Below are 15,629 nucleotides of genomic sequence, written 5' to 3'. Positions count from 1 at the left end.
CTTGTCTATGCCAAGAGCTTCTCATTGCATGGGTGATATTATTAGCTAAAGAGTCTAGTTTGGCCTGGGCAAGGCAGTTTATTGTGGTGACATCTCTATTAATGAGTTCATTTCTAATGAATAAGTGAAGATTTTGACCAGGGAGGGAATAAGTAACCTTAGTAGCCAGGCAAAGCTGTGATAAACTAAACAAGTCAAAAGGTTACCTCCAAATAGGAGTGACTTTTCTTCCTTTGATAGTACAGTGAAGATGTAGGAAAAGGGTTTTAAAGCTGACCAAAAATACCAGCAAGAATCCTAGATCTTTTTAATGAAATCATACAAGACAGTCTCCCCTAAAAGGATAAGGAAGAAGGAATCAAACATTTGTTTGCATTTATTTTATGCCAAACATAATTCCAACGGCTTTGCAAATTATTATTATCCCCAATTTATAGTTGAGGAAAATGAGGCAGACAGAGATTGTGATTCACGCAGGGTTAAACAGCTAGTTAAGTGTGAGACCAGCTGGAGTGGAGTTGAGATGTTCCTAACTTCAGATCCAATACCCTATCTGCTGCACCACCTACCCACCTGGCAAGAAAATGAAGGGGGTGGGGGAGGGGGTTGGAGTGAAAAAAATGCATTTAAAACAACATAAAAAGAAGAGCATATCAGAAGGGACAAGATGGCCATTTACCTTAGATCTTAAAAAAAATTAGCAGGTTTATTAATATTCAACCATGAAACTGGAACAGTTGAATAAACCTGCTACATATAACTTTGCCCCCAAATTAGATTTTTCATCAATACCTTAATGGATTAAAAGAAATTAAAAGAAAAAAGTCTGTAAACCATGCTCAGTCAAAAATTCAAATTATGTGTCTTTTCTGTATTATTTTATTTTCATGTACCTTTTTTAATTATAGCTAGCTAGGATCTTCAAAAATTATAACTGACCTAGGCCTTGCTCTGACATCTATGAGCCTTTGGCAAAGAATATGCAAGTGAGTTGTAAGATTAACATAGTTAACCAGGACCAAGAATGACTGACTTCCCAAAAAAAGGCACAGAAGTAAATGTGCACATGAAACATTTGATGGGTTTAGAGCATGCCAAGGTGAATATGAAGTAAAGGAAGATCATATTAGATTGTGGTAGAATGCCAGAACTTTTCTCATAGCAATAGGGAGCCCTTGACATTTGTTTATTTATTTATTTTAGTAGGGGAGTGATAGTATTAGATCTTCATTTAAGAAAAAGTTAGTCAGGTAGCTCTTGGAGGGTGGAGTAGGTATGGGAAGGTGGGTTATAAGTTGTTTTTTTTTTTTTTTTTTTAGTCCAGAAGGACAGCAATACAGAAGGATAGTCATGAAAGAGGACAATGATGAATGCCTTTACTAGGGTGAAAAAGAGGGATACTTTTGAGAAATGTTACACAAATAAAATAAATAATTCTTGATAATCAATTGAATTTGAGAGATGAAAGAGAAAGAAGAGTTAAGGAATGACAGTTTCAACATGGATGAATGGGAGACAGAAATTGTGAAATTAGAAGAACAGATTTATAGAGAAAATAATAATCTTAGTTTTGAAAATAGCTTATGAGACATCTAGGTGGTGATGAGCAGTTGAAGTTATAAGTGTAGTGGTCAGAAAAGATGTGAGAACACTAGATGTAAATTTGAGATCCCATCTTTCTGGATATGATCTTTGAAGTCATAGGAACAAATGAGATTAGCAAGGAAAGGGCTATAGAGAGAAGAAAGAAGGGAGGACAGGACCTTGTGGGACATCCCATCTTGGGAGGTAGAAAACAAGATGAAAAGATCTAAAAGCTATTAGATTGGTAAGAGAAAAACTAGAGGAGTTTTGTCATAGAAATCTAAGGGTGGAGAAATTAACCAAAAGGAAGAGATGATCAGTAGTGTCAAATGCACAGAAAGTTCCAGAAGGATGAAGATTTAAGACCATTAGGCTTAGTGATATGAGGATCACTAGTGAACTGTGAGAGGGACGATTCCATGTTGAGTTAGCAGAAAGACTTAGAGGAAGTTAGCAGAGTAAATGATGAGGAAGTGAAGGTATCTGCTATAGATGACTTTATTCAAAATGTTGGGTACTGGTTATTCCTGGGGAAAAGAAAGCAAGTTTTCTTTTGAGGAGAAACCTGCCTTTCTCCCTATGGTGCTGACAAGAGCCCAAACTTCCTCAGAATCTCAAATCAGTATGTAAGCACTGTTGTGACAGCTGCTTTCATCTTTTCCCAGATGCCTTCCCTCAGGCACATGGCTAATGGGAGTTCCTTCTCTAAATCTCCAACTGAAGCATCCAGTGTCTCTGTGTTAAAGTGCTCACCAAGCATTTGGGCCATACTTTACTTTGTCAATCAACCACAAGTTCATTTTTAACATAGAACTAGGATTTTCTAACTTACTGGTTTATTTGTTGGGATTTTCTAGCTTACTGCTTTATCACTGAGATGATTGTGTTTCTGGCTTCCTGAAGTCATATCCTGAGGGAGGTAAAGGCTGATCCAGCTTCAGTTTGATGAGCTTGCTCAACAGACATTTGAATTTTCTAATCTGCCCCAAAGATGGGATCAGGGATGTGTGGCCCACTAGAGAATTAAGCCAATTCTTATGTAAATGCATCTTCCACTTCCAGCACCATCTGTCTGCATGTTTATATGGCCTACTGGACTAGAGCATGTTGATGCAGGATAATAGGGATCCTGTGTCAGAGAGAAACTTATGGTATCTCAGCTAAAACGTCTCTTCTTTCTTCCAGTGTGGGCAAGGATGGGGGAGTGGGGTAAAAAGTGGAAAGAGTAACTTGTGATTTCACTGGTTTAGTGTATTACAAGGAGAGGGAGAGGGAGACAGAGAGAGAGGAAGAGAGAGAGAGAGAGAGAGAGAGAGACAGAGACAGAGACAGAGACAGAGACAGAGACAGAGACAGAGACAGAGACAGAGACAGAGAATGTGTTACATATTTCAATATGATCAGATTTCTTTGCAATTCTATAGATTTTGTTTTCTGTATTTAACACCATTCTTGGAAGAGGTACATAAGTATCAACAGACTGTGAAAAGAGTCAGTGATAAAAATCTGTTAAAAAAATGTTATCTTATTCTTCTTTCACAACATGATTATTAGGGATCTATGTATAGCATGGTTGTATATGTAGAGACTGTATTAGATTGTTTTCTGTCAAGGGAAGGGGAGGGAAGGGAGGGATGGGCAAAAATATAAAACTCAAAACCTTGCTAAAACAAGATTGGTGAAAATGACATTGCATGTAGTTAGAAAAACAAATAAATAAAATATTAAAAAGAAAAAAGGACTATCTTAGAGAACTGCTTGCAACACAGAAATCAAGGTAGAATTTTGATCCAAGGCCATCACCCTATTCACTATGTTTACTTCATCTTTTACCAATTATTATATGGAGAAAGGCCAAAAACTATGCTGTTAGGTGGTGTAATAAAAGGAAGTTCTAGTACAGGAGAAATAAGGGAAAAAGCATTTCTATACCATCTATTACATGCTGAGCATTGTGCTAAGTGTCAAAGGTATTGTCTCACTTGAGCTTCCCAACAATCCTGGATGATAGGTTCCATGATTATCCCCATTTTACTGATGAGAAAACAGGCAAATAGAAGTGAAATCTGTGGCCTAGGGTCATACACCTGGCAAAAGTCTTAAGCTATATGTGAATTCAGGTCTTTCTGACTCCCAGTGCCTGCCTTTAATACAGAACAGCCAATTTCAGGTATTCAGCCAATTTCAGGTATTCAGGAGGTGGTTTTCCTTTGCAGGCAATTTAGGCTTAATGGTTCAGGTCCTTTTTCCATTTACTTATTCTATTAAGGAGACATAGAGCAGAGAAAGAAGGTGGAACATAAATTATGGCAAATTTTGCTTCTTATTTAAAAAGGTGATCCTTTCTGCTTCAACTTCCTTATCCATAAAATGTTAGGGGGAGAAGAGGGGAGGAAGAGGGAGGATGATGATCTCTAAGGTGACTGTCTGGTCTAAAGCTATACTCCTATAAACCAATTTCCTTAAGTGAGATTTTATATTATTATTTGTTCATTTTCCTTTTTCATTGAAATGCCTTGTAGAACATCTCAATATACAAGAAAATTTAGGTTCAAGAAATGTACAAAAATGTACAATTTACATACAAGAAAATGAAGCAAACTTTTCTTGTGCCTACTGCAAAGGAACAAGACTTTCCTCCTCTCCTTTGGTGATTTGAGATATGATCACTCCTGCAGGAACACAGGAAAGTATTTTGCATTTTATTTTCATAATAAAAGTGACCTAGATCACCTTGCATCAGGGAGTCTCTGTCCTCTTGCCCTCTGCTTCTGTCTATATTGTGCCATTGGTTTGAACTGTCCATCCACCCTCCTTTCGGTAAATGAATTAAATATTCTTTGAAACCCAATTCAGATGCCTCATCTTCAGGAAGTCTTCCCTGATTCCCTTGATCAGGAAGGACCTTTCTTTCAATATAATTCAATAATCATTTATTACATGCTTGTCAGGGGGCTAGATTATATGGGAGGTTCTGTGGATACAAAATGAAACAGGTCCTGACATTTTCCACCAGACCTCCTAAAATGCTTTATTTTGTAACTCTTAAATGCAGGCACTATGTAATATTGTCTTTTAGCTAAGGGCATCACAATATTACATTGTATATTATGAGTGGACAGGGATCCTGTCTTTTATAAAACTTTATATCCTACTCAGGTTGTCATTAGTCAAAAATTTCATAGCAAGGTCCTGGGTGAGGAAAGTGGGGGAATGGGAGGAACCTGATATATGATTTACACTTGCTTCAGTGCCCTTTCAGATTCTGGATGATAGCAGTCAACTGAAGGGCAGGGCATGAGATAATGAGAACAAATGATAAACCCTCAAATCCTCTTGCTGAATGGACCTTCTTTAAGAATAAGATTGGTGGTTCAAGACAGAGCAGTAAGATTAGATTGATTGCATTTTCCCTACTTCCAAGAAAAAAAAATGGAAACCCAATGGATCAGATGACCCATCTGAGATCTTAGAAGAGAACTGAGGGGGGGGGGGGGGTGTTGATTTCCCATGAATCAAATTGATGTTCTACTGGTGCAAAAGTAAATCCAAGTCCTCTATTTCTCAGCTCATCATGAATATTGCTCTGGACACTGCAGGTACCCAGCTCAAGAAATCCTTGTTGATTGATGTACTGATTTGGTTAATTGGACTATGCTTCCAAAGGGCCTCACTCTTTTAATCCCCCTTCCAGTAAGGACAAGTAATGAATGACTTCAACCATACCTACTAACTAGTTTTCTAACCAACAGAGCTTTCTGATCTAGCAATAACAAACTGAAAAAAACCTTGCCTTGCACTTCTAATTTTGACTACTCAGTGATTTTTTTCTTTTTCTTTTTCTCATTTAACAGCTCCAGAAGTCCTTGCACAGAAACCTTACAGTAAAGCAGTTGACTGCTGGTCCATTGGGGTGATTGCCTATATATTGTAAGTATTTACATAATAAGAAAAGATGTGATGGAAAAGTTAGTAAGAATGTTAGTAAAAATAGAAAACCAAGTCTACTGATATATATATATATATATATATATATATATATTTGTGCAAAAGACCATATTTGCCCCTGATATCTAGTTAGTATAATAGTTGAGCATCACCTATAATTGTTTTTATTCATTTTAGGCAGTTACATGAGAAATAGTATGGTATAATATATAGAGCTAGATTTGGCATTTGGAAGATTTCAGTTTGACTCATAATATACACACTTAATAGCTGTGTAATTCTAGGTCTTACTTTCATCACCTCTAATATGAAGGATGTTGGGTTCAATGACCTCTAAAACCCCTTTCAACCCTACACTACAGATCCTGGTTTTTTTCCCAAAAAAGATGACTTTTGTAAGGAAAGGAGATAAATACTTGAATCAATAATTATTCTCCATTATTCCATGAAATAAAGTGAATATATGCCTGTCATAAAAAAACAGTAATAATACATTTGTTCTGTTTCAGTCATTTTTTTTCCAGTCATGTGCAACTCTTTGTGATCTCCTTTGGGGTTTTCTTGGCAGAGATACTGGAGTAGTTTGTCATTTCCTCCTCCAAGTCATTTTACAAATGAGGAACTGAGGTCAACAGGGCTAAATGTCTTGTCCAGTATCATACAGCTAGTGATTGTCTGAGGCCACAATTGAATTCAATACTCTATCCACTGTGTCACCTAGTTGCCCAAATAATATATTTATATTCCTCTTTATGGTACATGAATCATTTTCCTTATAAAATAACTATATGACATAGCACAATTGTTTTATTTCCCATTTCACAGATGTAAAATACCCAGAACCATAAAGAACCAGATCAATATTTGTTGTTATTATAGATATTGTTATTATAGAAAGGGCTAGTAAATTACTTCAAAAGGATATTTTAAAAATCCATCTAAAAAGTTAATGTTACTATTTGTATTTTTCCAGTTTTATTATCAAACTCTTGTTTTAGAACATCATTTTTTAGATGGGACTAAAATAAATATATATTTTGGGTCAAATATTTTGCACAATCAGTTAAAAATGAATTTTCTTCCCAAATTAGAGACTGGTCCCTGGAAGAAATAGCAGAGTACAAAACACTTCCCTGGAATATGTGGGGACTCAGAGAAAATCTGGCTGATCATTACACTGTTCCCCCCACCTCAGATATTGTTCAGAGACTTACTTCCTTGACATTTACTTTTTTCCCTCATTTTTCTGAAAGATTCATTGTTTTTCCCTGACATTTAATAGTTGGTCTTACATAAGTGGGAATGTTATTACTTTTGTATCAATTCAGAAGGGCATTACATGGAGCTCCATCCAAATATGTCCTATTGCAAAGTAATATGTTTGGGTCAATATGCCCTTCTGAGATGATGTGTTAAGACTCATTCTAGTCAATTAACTAGGGATACAAAGAATGAACAGGATGTGTGGGTTCTTGAGATCAGGGGGGAAAGGTCACAGATACAAGTAAGATGCATAGAAGAATGGAATGAGACAAAAGAAAAATTCACACAAAGTGTCATAAGAAAATTAGAGAAGAGAGAGAGAACTTTCAGGAAGGTAAAGGTCAATGAAAGGTTTCATTAAATAGGTTATCACTGGAATTGAACCCCAAAGGTAAAAGACTTTAACAGGCAGATATTTGAGGAGGTCCATCCAGGTACTTGTATTAATACATGGAGGTAGAGTGGAGAAGGTGAAATAGGATAAATTTTTATGTTGGTCTAAAATCAACAGAGTTACCCAGAGTTACCATCTCAGGAGAATTTCCATTTTAAACCTTAAGTGATTGTGGAATTAAAGTGTTTGTTGAATGTTAAAGGACTTTCCAGGCAGTATGAGAACCAGAAGAAATATTTTAAAACAAAAAGGAGGCAGAAGGGAAAGGAGGATACACACAAAGGAGTCTTCCCTTTCTACTTTTAATTACCTTCTGCTCCACTTATAGAAATGTGAGTCTTAGAGGGCACATGTGATAGTGCATTTGAGCACAGACTTGGAGGCAAGAAGACCTAAGTTCCAGTTCTGCCTCAAACATCTGTTAGCTGTATTTTCTTGGGCAAATGTCTCAGCCTCAGTATACTCAGCTATAGAATTGTTATTTAGTCATTTTTTTCCAGTCAAATCCAATTGTCTTTGACTCTATTTGGGATTTTCTTGGCAAAAATCCTAGAGTGGTTTGCCATTTTGTTTTCCAGATTATTTTTATAGATGATGAACTTAACATAAACAGAATTAAATGACTTGTCTAGGGTCACACAGCTAATTAGTGTTTGAGCCTAGATTTGAACTGAAGTCTTTCTGACTCCAGACCTGGCACTCTCTCTCACCTTGTTGCCCCTGACAACTAGAGCTACCCTTAGTGGAATAGACTACCTCTGAAGCTGCCAGGTGCCTATCACTAATGGGTTTAAAACAGAGACTACACAACCACTTGTCAAGTGCAATACAATAGGAATGCCTTTTTGTTTATGCTTTAGACTAGATGAAGGTCCTTCCATCTTTTCAATTGTCTGAATCTGTGACTAAGACATCCTTCATTCTACAGGTAATTCAGGTGGCTGTCACAGGGTTTAGTACCTCAAAATGATTATTAATTTCCATTAATTGATGCTGATGCAACTTAATAAAAAAAAAACCTATCACTTGGCTGAAAAAGGCTCTTGATCTGATGTTTCCTCCCTAGATTTGACAAGTAATCTGTATTGATATACATGTATCTATGCACAGACTCACACACACACATATGCGTATCTATATTAAACTCACACACATATATATATATATAGATGCATACCTATATACACATATGTGTAATATATGTTAAAAACTCAATAAGTAATAAATAATAAAAGTTAAAGGAATTTGGAGAGAAAAAAGATCATTAGGGGCTGAAACTGTCCAGTTTAGGAGTTGATATTGTACTACTCTTCAAAGAGTAGATAGGTCAAATCCCTTAAGTGAATTAGAAAGGGAACAATGTCACTGGACAAGCAATGAAAGACCATGCCTCTGAATGACTCTTAAACAGAGTGCTATAGTTTGAGTGAGTCTAGGCAGAGCTAGATTTGAAGAAGAACCTGCATCCCAATGATGGATGAGGTATGTAGCAAGTATACCGAACTGGAGAAAGGGAGAGAGGTAAGTGATGAGAGGGGAGAGGAGGAGGAAAGGGAAGAAAAGAAGGCAAGTAGAATAATAGAGGAGAAGCATGATGGAGTTGGCTGGTCTAAGTTTTTGTTAGCTGGAATAGTACAAGGAGTATATGTACAGATATATTCTTGTTGCTAAAAAGCCCCCTAAACTTGGATTACTGGCAACAAAGGAGGTTGGCATTACAGGCTTGGAACGTATCATAAGGCACAGAGAAGGGTAAGTATGGCTTAGCAGAACACAGATATGAATTGGATTGATCATACTTACTAACCATAGGAATCAAACAGTGACATCAAAAATTAATTAGCATTCAACATCAAAGTTGTTGAATTCCTAATCTTTTACTTCTACTCACTGACCTATTCTGTCTGTTTTTAAATAGAAAACTATCAACTACAGATTTATACTCTAGTTCTTAATGTGGCTTTTGACCAAAAAGTTTATTTATCCAGGGGAACCTACCTCCCCTCTAGGGTCAGCAAAGAGTCCCACATTATTAATAGTAACTGGAATGGAAAAGAATTCAGATAACTTTCTTCGGGAAGCAAAAGTATTATTTTCATAAGAGAGGCCTGTCATATAGTTACATGAATGTACTAAAAAGTGATTTCAGTACACCCCAGTATCCAGTTGATTCCTCTTGGTGCCCTCTCTCTGTGTAAACATTGCTCATTTTGTCAGTATGAATAGCTTGTATAACAGTATGACATAGCTCTATTTTTGGTCCCTACACTAATTGCCATATTAGCCATCATTTAGAAAGACAGATTTCCCACCCTCCCTGTCTTCTCAGGAATATTAGTCTTTTAGGGCATGTGATGGATCCTTCTTCTCTCATACCCATTTCAAATTTTCATAGTCTTTTAGAGTATTTGTAGACTTGCCTTGCAATAGATTTACAGTGAAGACTTTACCTGTATAATTAGATGATTGAAAAAGGATTTGAGGGGCGGCTAGGTGGCGCAGTGGATAGAGCACGGGCCCTGGAGTCAGGAGTACCTGAGTTCAAATCCAGTCTCAGACACTTAATAATTACCTAGCTGTGTGGCCTTGGGCAAACCACTTAACCCCATTTGCCTTGCAAAGAGCTAAAAAAAAAAAAAAGGATTTGAGGTATTCCAATCAAATACTGATGACTGACCTAGAGTGCCAGACAAAAACTAGCTCCCAAAATGGGAGCAAGCACCTGTAACCTGATCAAAACCTCATCTCCCTCCTCCCTTGCAGTTTGCCTGGCTTCTCAGGATCTCAAAAAAATTAGTTGATGAAGCTGTACCAAATCTGTTCCCCCAGGGAACAAGGAGGTTAAAGGAGCTTTTTTCTTTGGCCTTGACTGAGGAAGACCTTAGGAAGATCCCCATTCCTAAAGTATCTTTTGAAACAGATAGGTTCCAGGTATTGTAACAGAAACAAGGAAATCAATCTGGAGACTGTAAAGTTTTACCTTTGAACATTTGTTACATGCATTCTTAATATGGATTCACTGAAAGTTATTATGGAGGGGAATCTTAGAATGATATGATTCATGCCCTGGTTTTATAAGTGAGAAAACTAAGGCCCAGAGAGGCTAATAAATATGCCCAAAGTCACATAGATAGCCAGTCAGTAAGCTAAGACTTGAACCCAGGGTTCGTTTTGTCTCCTCTTTTGATTATACTATTTGGCCTCTGTCTCTTATTTGTCTAAAAGAAACTACAAAGTGTTTGAATTACTTTTTTGGAGTGATCTTGTCCATTACTGACCACTCATACCCCATGAATCTTCTGTACTAGGCAATACTTGGATTAAGTCAAGGATTGAAACTCCACCAAAAGCCTCTTTTGGAAAAATGGTAGAGGTTGAACTAAATGATCTGGAAGATCCCTTTCAGTTCTAAATCTATTTTCCTTATGGCCCTATTATTGTATGTTTTCCTTGTTTGCCTGGTATTCAGCTTAATATGTTCTTTAAATGAAAATCCGAATTTTGATTTTCATGTTCTGTCCATTTTTCCTAGGACTTAGATAATGTTAAGACTTTCTCCTTTTTTATTTATTTAATTGTATTTATTTATTTGTACTTATTATTATCCTATTTATTTATCTATTTATTTATTTATTTTGTTTAGCCTCTAAATAGTTGACAGCTGGCTGTTCATAGTTTATGTCTTCTAAGAAGAATAATTACAACTAAATGCCCCTAGAGAATAAAAAGAAGAGTTACAAAATTTCAGTAAAATGATGGTGTCTAATTCAATGTTATTACTATAAATCCTATTAAACTAATAAGAATAATTAGTAGGCAGTCAGACTCAATAAGAATTTATCAAGTGCTTGCTATGAGTATTGCTAAGCAATAGAAATACAGAAACAAAATTGAAAAAAATCTTGTCTTCTAGGAGCTTCCATTCTTTTAAAAAAGAGATGATGGTGCTGAGCATTGATCTTTTTGAATCCCTATAAAATGAGTTACATTTGCAAGGCTGATTCAGGTCTCAGGGTATTCTACCTGTCATCAAGAGTAGAGGGTTTGCATGGAAACAATGTAAAGACTAACAGACTGTCTTCCGGAGGGCAGGGAGGGAAGAAAGATTAGGGGAAAAATTGTAAAACACAAAATTAATAAAATCTTAAAAAAAAGAGTAGAGAGTTTGAGCCTTAACTTTCAAGGTTCAGAATTCAGTTTTGTCATTTTTCCCAATGACTAATCCATAATGAATTAATTAATTCTAGTAATGGCTTTATAAACTCAAGCACCAATTTACTAGACTTCAACAAAAGCACAATTAACTATTTTTTGTCTTTCTTTCATGAATACACATTTCTCACTGAAGAAACCCACTTGAGAAATGACATTATTGTATTAAGGTTACTTAGTAAATATTCAGTCAGAGCAAATATTCAGTCAAATGACCCTTCTTCATCAAAGAGATATTTAGACCATATATCATCATTAAAATATTCTCTCTTTTGTATAATGCTGGGTAATATGTAGACTACACTATGTAGACTACCACTCTTCTGTTTCCCCTTGTCATTTATAATTCAACAATGCTGGGATTCTAAGTTAGTAGCTGCACTATTCTCCTTTCTAATCAAATGCCCTGGAGACCTTTTGCCTTTATCCAATAGAGCAACATCCAATAGAGCAACATCAGATGGATTAAACCCTCCAAATAAATCAAATTAATTTCCTTATGAAATGTCATATACACATCAAACATTAAGGAAATTTAATATAAATGTAAAGCATTAATCCATCCAAAAATAAAATCTATAAATTGTGGAGCAGTGGGCCAGAACCAAGAAAACCTGAGTTCGTATCCTACTTCTAACATATACATGCATAAACCACACATCCCATATAACATTTACACTCCTATATTTTTCATATCCATAGTAATCTGCAGGTTGTCCCCTCCATTAAAATGTAAATTCCTTGAGATCAGAGTCAATGTTTTTGTCTTTTTCTATATCCACAATATTTAGCATAGCTCTTGACACCTAATTAGCACTTAACAAATGGTAGCTTGATGGTGCAGTGGATAGGGTGCCAAACCTGGAGTCTGCCTGATTCATTTTCCTGAGTTCAAATCTGGCCACAGACATTTTTAGCTATATGACTCTGGACAAGTCACTAAACCCTGTCTGCCTCAGTTCCCTATCTATCAAATGAACTAGGAAAGGAAATGGCAAACCACTCCAGTAACTGCCCCCCCAAAAATAAATAAATAAAAACCACAAATGGGATTATGAAGAGTAAGACAGGACTGAAAAGTAACTGAATGACAACAATTGTGTGTGTTAAGTGATTAAATGACTGATAGTGAACAAATGGGGACAAATCTCATTGCCCTAGTCATCTTTCTAAGGGGTCTAAGCTATGAAGACCTATATTGGTAGAGGCAGCTTTCCTCGTTCAAGAGATCCCAGTACTAAAGAGTCTTAAGTTCTTCTCTTCATCTTTTTAAACTCACTTCTTAAATATCCAGACACAAAAACCAAGGGAGATGGAGTTAGATTGCATACAGTAGTGCTGTCTAAGCTGAACTACCATAAACCATATGTTCGAGTCCTAAAACTGTCACACAAAGGAGAGAAGAGGAAAAGAGAGACCTTGGCAAACCAGGAAAGAAAATGATGATACAAATTGCCTTATAGCAGGAGATCTTATAAAAATTCATGATAGAAGAAAATGCTAAATTTCAGTTAGAGTAAAAATATAATTTTTTTTCCTATCAGAGTTCAGGTTGTTGTTGAATAGTTTCATTCATGTCTGACTCTTGACTGCATTTGGGGTTTTCTTGGCAAAGATACTAGAGTAGCTTGCCATTTCCTTCTCCAGCTTATTTTGCAAATGAGGAAACTGAGATAAACAGGGTTAAGTCACGCAGTTAAGAAGTGTATGAAACTGAATTTGAAATCAGGAGCATGATTCTAAGCCCATTCTGCACTTCCTACCAGGCCAGGCCAAGTTCATAGATTATCTGATGTTCACACATAGAACTCATGAATCTTAGGTTGAGAATACCCACCCTCCGAAGAAAAATGAACAGCACAGAACATCTTGACCTTCCATTGTCTGCTGAGAATTTGGGGACTTTACCACCACTGAAAAAAAACTGGGGAAAAGAGAATGATTTACATATTGCTGTTTGCAGAAAGGAAGGAAATGGAAATGCATTTTCCTGGCCCTCAAGCAAAATGAAAAGAGAGAAATACAAATTCTTTGGTGACCAAGAGGAATATGTCTAACTTCTCTAAAGCCACCTCCAGGAGCTCGACATTTCAGCTATCTCAAGTCCATTGTTCCCTATAACCTGGTCCTGCCCGCCACCTAGAGGCTTAACTAGAAACTGCACTTTTCACATTCTAAGTCCATTAAATTCTTAGGTTCCTAGGACTGGAACTTGGAGGACCTTAGCAGCCAGCTCCATCCTAGATGAAGAAACTGAGGTTTGGAGAGGTTAATGGTTTACTAAGGTTACACAGGTGGTAAGTAGCTGAGCTGGGACTCAAATTCAGGTGTTCCAACTGTAAAGCAAGTATAATTTGCCTGTTCTTACAGACTTGAGATAGATTAGGATCAAAAGAATCCTGTCTAGTATTCACAGAAAACTCAGACTAGGATCATCACCAGGGTCCTCACAGCTCTCTGCTTTTGTGTTTTTAATTGACTGATCCAATAGTTATACACAATTATATATCATAGAGGGAAGTAGCCTCAAATGAAGGAACAGTCAGGTTCAAATTACACCTGATACAGTCTGTGTGTCTAGCAACTTACTCTCAATGCCACAGGCAACTCTCTAAGGTAATAGTTTTCAGATCACCAGTCCTACATTGGGGGACAAAATGTCCTCACAATGAAATACAAGGGGGAGGAAGAGAAAGGGAAAGGGAAAGGGAAAGGGAAAGAGAGAGAGAGAGAGAGAGAGAGAGAGAGAGAGAGAGAGAGAGAGAGAGAGAGAGAGAACGAACAAGGAGAATCACATTAATCTCATCAGAAATTCAACTCTAGGGGCAGCTAGGTGGTACAGTGGATAGAGCACCGGCCCTGGAGTCAGTAGTACCTGAGTTCAAATCCAGCCGCAGACACTTAATAATTACTTAGCTGTGTAGCCTTGAGCAAGCCACTTAACCCCATTACCTTTCAAAAAAACCCTAAAATAAAGGCAACTCTAAATTGTATTGTACAATGGATTACATTTAGGAAGATTTCCTGGAGACAGCTAAATCTATCCAAAAGGTAAAGGGACTAAAACAGTGATTTCACTGATTCAGGAAACTCCCAGGTAAGGAAATTTCTTCTATCCCTGTAGGTCAGTACCAATTTAGTAGAGAGTTGCCTAGAGCAGGGAGAGATTAAATAACTTGCTCAAAGTCACATAATCAGTATGTCAGATATAGGACTTGATCTCAAGTTTTCAAGACTTTAAGTTCAGCTCTCTACCCACTGCTCCAAGCCCATATAAGTTTTATATATACTTGTTAGTTTCTATGTCAGAACACAGCTTTCCCAATGTATAGTTTAAAGTTTCTAATTTTTTAAGGCCTATCACAGCTTTATAATCTCACTGACTGGAAGTATGCATAGTGCTGCCTTGTGGCATATCACCTATCCTATCTGCAGTTCCTTAGGAGAGGAAAGGGACACTTTGAGGACAGGGAAGGAGGGGTAGAATTGTTGGATTTTTGAAATACATAAAAAGTCTGGGACTCAAAGGGCAGTGTAACGTGTGTCACTTGTGATATCAGCTGCCTGAATGGATAGTGGATGATTTTGTACAACCCATTGGATATTGTGACTACAGTAGCTTTTACATTAAGACTTCCTCCCTCACCTCTCTCTCTCCTGGCTATGGGTTTTGCCAAAATTCATCAGGGATGACCTGGTGGTAGGCAGAAACATAACCAGGGTACCCCGTCCCCCTTGACTTCTTCCCAGTCCTCTTCTTCTTCTGGTCCCTAGCCACACCAGACCTAAGGTATCAGAGAAACTCTACTGTGGGTGCCCTTCTTCCTTGCCTTTTCCCCTTAGTTAAACCTTCTTAATTGTTCACAGGGCCTGGGTGAGATAGAGTCAATAGTGGATAGAGCTCTGAGCCTGTTCAAGGCACTTAACTCTGTTTAACTCAGTTTCCTTATCTGTAAAATGTGCTGGAGAAGGAAATGGCTTGTTAAGTAACTTTGCCAAGAAAATTCCAAATAGATTCATGAAGAGTTAAACACAACTGAAATGACTAGACCACAAAAAAGCATCTTATATCTGTTGACTTCCTTTTAGAATGTAAGCTCCTTATCAGCACATGCTGTCTTTCTTATATTTGTATCTTAAAGCACTTAGAACAGTATCTCATTAATAAATATTTTATTTGTTTATTCATCCATTCATTCAGAGTTCCTTTCCTTCTAATTTACATTCT

At 36.9% G+C, this 15,629-nt stretch overlaps 1 protein-coding gene across 1 annotated transcript in view; it reads left to right on the top strand.

The window, feature by feature from the left end:
* The window catches only part of CAMK1D (calcium/calmodulin dependent protein kinase ID), a 442,601-nt gene that overhangs the window by 384,856 nt on the left and 42,116 nt on the right, over positions 1-15,629 (top strand). Inside the window, exon 6 of the mRNA XM_074194114.1 lies at positions 5,439-5,514. Coding sequence (XP_074050215.1) covers positions 5,439-5,514 — 76 coding nt within the window. The remainder of the gene's footprint in view (positions 1-5,438; positions 5,515-15,629) is intronic.

Source organism: Macrotis lagotis, chromosome 7 (genome assembly GCF_037893015.1).
Source record: "Macrotis lagotis isolate mMagLag1 chromosome 7, bilby.v1.9.chrom.fasta, whole genome shotgun sequence".
Lineage (NCBI taxonomy): Eukaryota > Metazoa > Chordata > Mammalia > Peramelemorphia > Peramelidae > Macrotis > Macrotis lagotis.
Note: the sequence above shows the minus strand (reverse complement) of the source record. Positions and strands in the feature narration are given on the sequence as shown.